A 9,791-nucleotide genomic window follows, 5' to 3' on the forward strand; every position below is an offset into this window, starting at 1 on the left:
TTCTGCAACTCACCCAGTAGACACTTCCCCTATACATGGTCTGCAGCGCAGGCAGCCTAAGCTGCTCCTGCTTGCTGTCAGGGGAGAGCAGAGGCCCTGCCACTGCTTCTACACAGCAAAGTGTTGCTAGGTTTATGTAAATACCATGGAAACCAGGGCCTTCACACAGAATGACTCGCAAAGAAACAACTTAACATAAGGTCAACAAGCCCCCTGACAAAAAGTGTATACGGTGCTCAATCTTTAGCACACAGCCCGCTCTCTGCTTTCCTTCCTAACCCCTAGGCTAAAAAGGCTAATGAGATTCACAGACAACATATTAAATGACGGAATCCTCCACACACCTCGATTTCTTTCTATAAATAATTTTAAAACTACTACCCAATAATGGATTGCAATAAAAAAGCTGACAAGTTTTTACTTGCTCAACAAGTAATCATCAGCGTGTTTTTGAACCTAGAGATGAAGAACTTTCTTATTAGGTGTCCCTGGTGATTTTTAGGTGTTTCCATAAAGCTGTTGCCATTATTTATAAGCCATGGGTTACTTCCTTTCACTGTATGCTAAAATGAATGAAAACTCTCTTTAAGGATTCAGAAAAGCAAGGTTGACTGGAGGGCGTGCGTCAGGAAGCCCAGGTGGCCTTGCCGCTGACGGCAGGGCTGAGACCATTCAGGAGGCAGGAGTAGGCACCTCTGGAAACAAGGCCACCTCTGGGGGTGGGTGAGATCCTGGACAACACTGTCCCACCCAGGACAGGGCTGTCTCTGCCTCTGTCACTTCTGTTTTACCAGGATGGCCCAGCCAGCAATGGGTATGAGGGCTGAGCTGTCTCTACTGCTAAGCGTTGTCCCTCCTGCCTTTCCCCACTGCTTACCCACCTTGGCATTTGGCGCTTGCCTGTCGGTTTCCCGGCGGGGATCAGCTCACAGGCTGACGGCTGGACACAGTCACCCACCTGCGCATGCGTACGTACACACGCACGCAGGCCTGCCACTCGCCACGCCCACTCCTGATACCCGGAGAGCTGAAGGCCAAAATGAAGACCACGCGGGACACCGAGCTTGTCAGAGAGACTCCACCCCTCTCCAAGCTTCCGAGCTCCTGGATACAGCACCCCTGGGTCCAAAAACATTTATGCCAAGTAAAAAAGCCATAAGATATATACTATAAAAGGGTCTTCTGTAGCTGGGTGTAATAGGAGCAATCTGGAAGTCTGAGGCAGAAGGATCACACGTTCACGCTCAGCCTAGTAACTTGCCAAGACCAGGTCTCAAAATAGTAATAACTATGCTGATGATAATAGACCTGGTATGTAGCTAGGTGTGAATGCTCTGGGTTCAACTAACAGAGCTGGAGACCGGCATGGTGGCACACATCTGTAATCCCAACACTTGGGAGGCTGAGGCAGGAGAATCACTGAGTTTGAGCCCAGCCTGGGCTACATAATGAATTCAGTGCCAGCCTGGACTACACAGCAAGATCCTGTCTAAAACAAACAAACAAAACAAAACAATCCCCAGGGCTGGGGGAAAAGAAAAAAAAAAAGGTCTCTTTATACTTTCAAAGCCACTTCAGACCCCACTGTGCCCTCACAGAGGCTCTGCGTGACATCCACTGTGAGTGGAATCACTCCTCACTAAGTGCACGGAAACTGTGGCCGCTGTTGTGACACATACTCTCCAGCCTAGAACCACTTGTCTGTGTGTCCTGTGCCCTTCAGGGACAGAGCAGTAGACCCCATAGGCAGACCCTGTCCTATGCTTGTCCGTACCGCCAGCACCTAGCCCAGCCTCTGGGTAACAGCCTCCAGAATGCAGCCTGTGCAGGGGCCGGAAAGGACACCAAACTCAGGATGGATTTGGGAGTCAAGTTCAGGTTGTGCTCCGATCCGTGAATGTGGACAAGTCACTTACCCTCTTGGAACCGCAGTTCTCTGAGCTGTTAAATGAAAAAGCTTGGACATGAGAACCGCTCAGGTCCCTGTCAGTTTGAAATGGCTCTGACATTATAATACAACGCTGTGGTATTTGTAGCCGGTGGTGACATACTGACTGAACTGGCCAGTAACAGGATGACTTGCTTTTTAAGTAGGCCAAGTCGTGTGGCTGGGAGGGAGTAATTTGAGGATTTTATTTTTCTTTTGCTATTAAATTATACTATACAAACTTTGACCTCTGCCCTGGGCCACAGTTACAAGAGGTCACACTACCCTGTGTTTCCTAAATAACACCTGTCCACTGATATGTCTGAATGACACTTAAATGTATTAATTAGCAAACTTGCCAGCCACTGAGAAAGTTATCTGAAACTAAGGAGCCAAAAACACACTTACAAATCAACCCAGTTTATAAAGATCATTTGAGAAGGCCACAAGAGAGACCAGTTAACTGAGCAATCTTTGCTCTGGGTGATAATACATATAATTGTAAAAAAATTAAATGACACATAGTAATTGTAAATATTTATGGGCTACAGTGTGATAATTTAATATTTGTAATGATCCAATCAGATAATTAGCATTTCCTTGTCCTTAAACATTTATCATTTCTTTTGTGCTGAGAATCTACAAATGCCTCTCTTCTAGTTCTTCATAAAATACATGTTATTATAAACTCTAGTAACCCTCCTGTGCTGTAGAACACTAGAACTTATTTCTGCTACCTGCCTGTGTCTTGGTATGTATTATCTAACTTCCTGTTTCTATCCTCTCATGTGTACTATTCTATTCTACTCGATCAATTTTTGAGCTTCTACATATAGCGGGAACATGTAATATTTGTTTTCCTGTGTATATTTTGCTTCATCTAACATAATAACCTCAGTTTCATTCACACTGGCACAAGAAACAAGATTTCAATTTCTTTTGGTGGCTGTACAATATTTCTGTTTTTCAATTTTTATGTTTTATTAGTAGGTATTTGTAGTACATAATGATTACATCCCTCTCGGGGAGTTGGCATGTATATACATCTTAATTCTTTCTCATCTCCTTCCCTCCTCTCCCTCCATTCTCTCCATCTCTTGGTCCCCTTCCTTTTTTGCAAAAGATCTATCTCTGTCTTTCTTATTATCTGTCTTTCATGTTGTTCTTTATTTCCATTTTTGGTGGCTGTATAATATTTCATGGTGTACATATACCGTATTCCTTTTATTTATCCAGCCATTGTACAATGATTCTTTGTCTTGGCTACCATGATAAGAGTTGCAGGAAAAATAAGAATTCAGGCATCACTTTGATATGTTGATTTTTAGCTGACACCTAGAGATGCGAGTCCCAATTTTGGATCCATAATTGGAAACTAGTGGATGTTCGAACTCATCAGAAAATGGGGCTCTGATATTAGAGGAGGATGTTCACTTATCAAAGTATTCTTCTTAACTTTGCAAAAAGAACAAAAACTCTTAAAATGTGTTCCAGCCCATAGAAAAAAAAAAAAAACCAACCCTGATAATTTCATGTAAAATGATCTCCCTTGCATGGCAAGAGGGGCTTCCCTACAAGGCAAATCATGTAGACAGAAGACTGTATGTCTGTTTTCCCAGCCCGCAGGATCCAGGAAGTCACAAGTTCATTTTTAAACTTGGAGCAAAACACAATACATTAATAGGAGCAGCGATATCCCCATTATTATAAACTAGCCATTTCAACAGCTGGAAACTCCAGAGCAACCAAATAACAGTGGAGAAAACAACTGTCAGCTGCAATTTTCTCTCCCTTTCTGAGCCTTTTACAAGTATGTGTTGCATGTGTTTTGACTATTTTTGAAAAGAAAGAGAGGGATAAAAAAGCAACCGTGGGCAGTTTTCTCACCATGGTTGCTTTCCGCAGGCTTTTTTCAGAATGATATCACTTCATTTCATAAAACCCTTCTTCTGTGCAATCCCCTTTGAAGGAACACAGAAAGACAGGAGAAGGGATAGTCAGTGAAAATGAAGGATCCCTTCACACGACATCCATGAGGGAAAACACGCAAATAGCAGCCTCTTCTCCTGACCCAAACAGGCAAAAAGCCAGACCTGCTGTCTTGGGTTCTGTGAGCATTGCGTCCCCTGGCTCCTCTCCAGGGACACCCTGAGGAAGGAGGCCTCAGGGTAGACTCGGGACAGCTGTGCACTCTGCCCTCCAGTCTCTCTGCCCCTCTGGCCTGGCAAGTGAAATCCTCAGATTCCTCCTAAGGCCAAGATCCTGCAGTTCTCTGAGAGAAGTCGAGAGGAAACTTAGCCTCAGAGAATGGTGGAGAGTCCTGTGATCCCCTCAAGTCAGCTAAGCCTGACTTCTCTGAAATTGGCACAGAGCTACATGGCCTAGAGTCTCTGAGACTTTAGGGGATTCACAAACTGCTGTGATTTAGAAAAAAACAATTCACTTTAGGCTAAAGAAAATAGTTTAATATATAATATTAATATATCTATCTTTACACTGATGAATTTTTAAAAATAACTTCAATCTGTTTTTAGGCACAGGGCTCAAGCACCTCTCAGAGTAAATGAAAGTTAGGATGCATCCCTGAAGCCAGTGGTTGCTGTCTCTGGGCCTTTGCACATGCTGTCAGAGATAGCCAGCTTCAAAAGTCTATTAACTGAAGTCTGTTCAAGGTTCACTTGACCTACCTTCTGCCTCTTACCTGGCACCTCCCTGACTGCTCTGAAAACTAATACTTGTCTCTCCTCAGTTTGAATAACTCAACAAATAGAGGCCATGTGACAGCCTCACAGTTCATAAATTTCTATTTCTTGTGTATATCATTCCTGCCAAAAGACACACGTCTTTGCCACTAAGATCACTGCATAACAAAGCCCTCCCCTAAAGTCCACCTGTCTCAGCCACACATTCAAGCCATCACTAGACCCCAACTTATATTCCATGTACTTATCGTCCTGTGTGCCATCCTTACGCTCTCTGTCCTTCCCCTGGTGGACTCTAAACACAGCCACACCAGACAGCTTTTCCCAAGTTTGCCTCCTACTCCTCCTGCACCTTCAGGCCTTGGCAGGAGCTGCTCCCTCAGCCTGGGATGACCTTCCCTTTCATAGCTTCCCAACAAAGAGCCCTGCACCATCTGTAAAACCCTATTCAGGTGTGAGCTTTTCCAGGAAGACTTCCAAGGTCCTTCTGTTTGAAGTCTGTCCGCACCATCCTACTTCACCCTGCTCTGAGTGTCCTTGGCAGAATTCATCGGAATGTGACTTTAGCCCAAGGAATTTGTAGTCAGCAGAAGGTGTCCCCCAGAAAATGAAACAGAGAGTCGGTGCAAGTGTTTTAGGGAAGGTGGCCCCCAGGAGTTGGGGGAGAGGAGCGGGACCACGAGACGGGGAACAGAGGAACTGAATCACGGCATGTGTTTCAGCCACAGGTGAGGTTCCTCCCTAGGGTACATCGCTCCTGTTCCCAGCATTTCCAACTTGCTGCGCCCCAGGAAAGAGCTCCACGGGCAGGGCTTCAGGTGCTGGTGGAGGGCAGAGGACAGGGCGATGGCAATACGGAAGGCACCCAGCGGTTACCACCACCAGCTTCTGCTGTGGACTGATTTAGCCTCCGGCACTCAACAGGACCCTGGGCATGTGGCAGGCACATAAGTGCTCACAAAAGGAAACTATTTGTAATCTCTTTGAAGCTGGGGGGCCGCTGTTTATTTTCCATCTTCCAACAGTACACAGACTCAGAACCCAACTCATATATGCTAAGCGAAGAATGGCAACTGATCTAACCAAATACCCTACTTCTTGAATGAGACCAAGCCACATGAACCAAACTGCCGCACTATATGCTCTTCTCTATTTTATACATGCTGTCCAATTCCTGCAAGCATTACAGACCAACCCTTGTGCAGTTTAGCAATGCAGACAGTTACCAAGTTAAATAATCTCTTGACAAAACGTGTGATATCCAGAGGAACAATGTCAGATCCTAGCTAATTCCTAGTTTTCAGCTTTCCTGCAGTCTCTGGCTCCTCTGCTTCCCAGACAGTCGGTGTGGCTAGATCCAGGAAGTGGAATGGAGGAGAGTAAAGTAGGAGTCTCCAGTGTTAGCCCACCGCTTCCCTGTGATTGTACAGTGCGACACAGGGCACACCAAGAAATGGCCTGGGGCCCACTTCACACCAGCATGTAGCCAAAGTCTCAAATAAAAAATAATGTAAGCCCATGCAGTAGCATCAGGCGAGGGACAGATAAGCCAGCTTTTCTTGCCAGTTTCAGAGCAGAACAGATGTTTCTGCATCTCTGAGGTAGCCACCCTCCTAGGACACCAGGCATAGGTCACCCATCAGCCATTCATCTTTATGATGGGTTGTGGGCGACCATCACACAGTCAAGATTAATGCACAGCCTTTCCAAGAAGTGCTGTTTGATGGTGAAGATGAACTGAGGGTGATTGCTCAGCCCAAATCACTCCACTCAACACAGCCATCCGAGTCTCAGCACTAAACTAGAAAAAGAAAATCCTGCTGTCTGCCTCACTCCAAGCAAAGGACAAAGTAGCCCACGGACGATGCGTGAGTTGAAATTTGCCTGGGCAAAAGCTTCCCATGGCCGAATCTGAGGAGTTCTGGCTTCCTTGGGACCTTCTGGGGATAGCAAGGATTTATGAGTAGAACTCAAGCCACTTGCTAAGTTTCATCTCGGGGATGACAATAAAATACGGGACAACAGCACTGAAGCCCTCTAAAAGGTTCACATGAATGTATGTTTGTCTGGATAAAAAGAACTCTCCTACTACTATTTTTTGACAAGATGTCTTTTGAACCAAAATGCTGCAGAGACCTGTTCCAGTGGAATACTTGCTTTGTAATTTTCAGTGAGAAAAGAAAAACAAACCTGCAAAGAACAAAAATAGAATTTGAACCCAGTTCTTAAACATGGAATTGATTTTATCCTACTCATCTAGAAGAGCCACATAGGAATTACTTTGACCACCAGAGGGCTTTGCACACTGACAAAATGCATTAACAAGACATAAGGTGCCAAAATTAAAATAAATAAAGTAGCAAGTTACGTTATCTAGGACTACTAAGGATGGGAGACTGAATTAAAGTAAGAACAATCTTATGTTTTGGTGAATATGATGGACCTGTCTGTATACATGATGAAGACAAGTTCTAATCCTCCCTGAGTTAGCTATCAAAAGTTTGAGGATCTTGTTACTAAAATACCCTTCCCTAAGTATGGAAGTAGTTTCTTGGATCCCTTTGCTTACTTAGTGAAAATTTACAGATACTCATAACATAATATTCTTAACTCATGTTCTTAACTCAGGGTTTGGGGTGGTCAGCGTTGGTGAACACCCACCACAGCACCCTTAGTCCTTAACATACATAAGTATATTAACTTGTGTAATTTCTACAACGATCCTGGAAGATGGACACTGTGATTATCCTGATTTTACAGATGAAGAAACTTAACCAATGTCAAGCAGCTCATAATTATAAAAAGTAGTTTGGAACAATCCAGCCATCACCAACTAAACTTGCCCTGACTACAGACAAGCACTCTATTAAAAAGAGCCATTATGTACCACAATCTATATAACAACAATAATCATAAATAGTCAGTGAAAGCCCAGTCCACCTTAGATGCAAATGGCTTTGGGTGGGTTGGGGAGAACAGTCCACAGCATCCAGGAGCATAAGGGCACATCAGGGCAGTGAGGAGGAACAAGAGAGAGACTTGGTGAGCCTACAGGTTCCCATATCTACTGAAGATTCTTCCAGTTTTTCCTGTTTCAGAAACTGGAGATTCCCATAGATGATTTCATTGGGAAGAAAAGGTTCTACTGATATAAAAGTTTAACTCTTCTCTTCCACTGGACCCTTCAAGGGGAGGAGGAGCCCTCTTAGGGTTTCTTCCCGAAACTACATGCCAACGCATTTTCCATTAGGGTGAGTGTTTTTACTTGTGCTGCTCCCTTATGACACAGCCACCCTCCCTGAGGTTGGGAACTGTATCTTTTTTTTAATCTTTATGTCCTCAATCCCTAGCCTCAAATTTGGCCCTGAGTAAAATATTCAGCCAGCATTTGCAGAATGAGTGAGAGCATGAGCTCTGTAAGTGGAGGTAGTGGCTGTGATGGAGAAACCCTGAACGATTAGATTCAGTCTGACGTTCAATATATGGCCTTCCCCATAGCGATACTGGGACCCAGGCTCCTTCTGCTTTGTGACTCTGTAACAGAGTCTCCACATCTATCAGTCAGGCCACATGAAGCATGAGGAGATGGGGACCAGAAGGTCCTGTCCCAGCAACAACTATCCACTCTGCAAGAAGAGGACCACCTTGGTGGACAGCTAGCCAGTGACCTCAAGGGAAGCATCAGCCTGCAAACAAGGCCCACTACACAAGGGATAGTTAGTTCCCAAGGAGATAAAGGTGAGTCCCTAAATTTTCCTCCTTAAAAGCATATAAGTGAATAAGTAGGCCTGTGGAGACAATGGCAATAAGGAAATTGTAGTTTCTTGCAAGAAATTTTGATTGCATTTTGCCATTAAAAAAAAAAAAACTAACTACTAACTATAGGTATACCAATGGCTGGAAGCTAAGACTCTGGTTCAGCCTAGATTCAACATCTGGACCATTTACCACATCTGGCTCCATCCTAGAAGGCAGTGCTGGCAGAGAGAAATCAAAACTGAAACCAAGGTTTCACGGGAGAGGCCTGGCAGCTACAGGCCCTGTGACAGGCAGAGTAGCCCAGAGTCTCCACATCGGTGACAATGAATAGATCAACCAATCCCCTTGTGTCTCAGCTCCATAACTGTATCATTCCACAACTTCCCAAGGTGAGGACTGTGCAGTAACAGCTCTGAAGAACCTGTTAAAATATTCATAGTCCTCCAAAAGAGCAGGCCAGGGGATGGTCACCAAAGTGTTTCCCCAGTCAGATGGTAACTCCTTCCATTTGTCACTAAAATGGGTGCTGTGCTTCTGGAAACTTCCTCTCCACTTAACTAAGGACTTCCATGTCGATTTCCCCCACAGTTCTGCTTATTCCACCGCTCACTGAGGGAATCCTTCGCCCTCTGCGTACCCCAAGGACCATACAGATGCACCCAATGTGGCCACTGCCAGGCTAAGGTAGGCGGCTGCGTCACTGCTCTTAGAGGCCTTTTTTCTAAGAGCCACATTCTGATTCCCAAGTTGGAGCCAGCTGAAAACAGGACCTGGAGCCCTCTGGTGAGTTTGTCTTCCCTTGCATGCATTTTAAACTCTGACCAGGTGGGAGGTGTGGGTATTAACGGCCACTCCACTCCAACGTTACCATAAAGTAACAGCACACGGAACCACACCATCAGTCTTTAATGTCAGCCATAACCTTCATAAATGGGTTTGTAATGAGAAACCCTTGTTTGTCACAGAAAAGGTATGATTGATGCAGCCTGTGAGTGAAATGAAGCCACAGTGACCATCTCAATAACATGAACAGCTGCCAAATATTCATTTAGCAGAATGAGTTTAGAAAACTTTGAGCAGATTGCTTTCACAAGGCTGCCTTCAACAAAAGGAAACATAATTAACGAGCTAATATCAGCATGTGTCTGGCTAAGCTAATGAATATCAAATTACACAGAAACCTGTATAAATCATCATTACCCTGAATTTTAATTGAACTTGCAATTAAACATGACAAATTTTATATACACTAAACCTTTAATTTATACTTTCAAATAAGGAATAATTTATCATTTTTAGTATTTCATAGTTAATTTCCCAATATGTGCACTTCTAATTAACAAGGACAGACAGGCATTTAAAAAAACACATAGTCTCTCTCTCTCTCTCTCTCTCTCTCTCTC

At 44.3% G+C, this 9,791-nt stretch overlaps 1 protein-coding gene and 1 long non-coding RNA gene across 4 annotated transcripts in view; one reads left to right on the forward strand and one right to left on the reverse strand.

Moving 5' to 3' along the window:
• The window catches only part of Lrmda (leucine rich melanocyte differentiation associated), a 1,009,463-nt gene that overhangs the window by 567,601 nt on the left and 432,071 nt on the right, over nucleotides 1–9,791 (reverse strand). The window contains exon 1 of one of the 3 annotated variants that reach the window (XM_010607471.3): nucleotides 882–948. The exons of 1 other annotated variant lie outside the window; for it this stretch is intronic. Coding sequence is in view for 1 of the 2 variants with exons in the window: in XM_010607481.3 (XP_010605783.1) it covers nucleotides 882–889 (8 nt within the window). In the remaining variant the exon portion in view is untranslated. Of the gene's footprint in view, nucleotides 1–881; nucleotides 949–9,791 lie in introns of those variants that run through there. One more of the 3 variants, XM_010607481.3, reaches the window with a different exon arrangement.
• The window catches only part of LOC104850522, a 3,078-nt gene continuing 1,151 nt past the window's right edge, over nucleotides 7,865–9,791 (forward strand). Inside the window, exons 1-3 of the long non-coding RNA XR_776994.1 lie at nucleotides 7,865–7,880; nucleotides 8,191–8,367; nucleotides 8,977–9,171. This is a non-coding gene — a long non-coding RNA (uncharacterized LOC104850522). The remainder of the gene's footprint in view (nucleotides 7,881–8,190; nucleotides 8,368–8,976; nucleotides 9,172–9,791) is intronic.

This window comes from Fukomys damarensis, unplaced genomic scaffold (genome assembly GCF_012274545.1).
Source record: "Fukomys damarensis isolate Sample0158 unplaced genomic scaffold, DMR_v1.0_HiC HiC_scaffold_20, whole genome shotgun sequence".
NCBI classification, from domain to species: domain Eukaryota; kingdom Metazoa; phylum Chordata; class Mammalia; order Rodentia; family Bathyergidae; genus Fukomys; species Fukomys damarensis.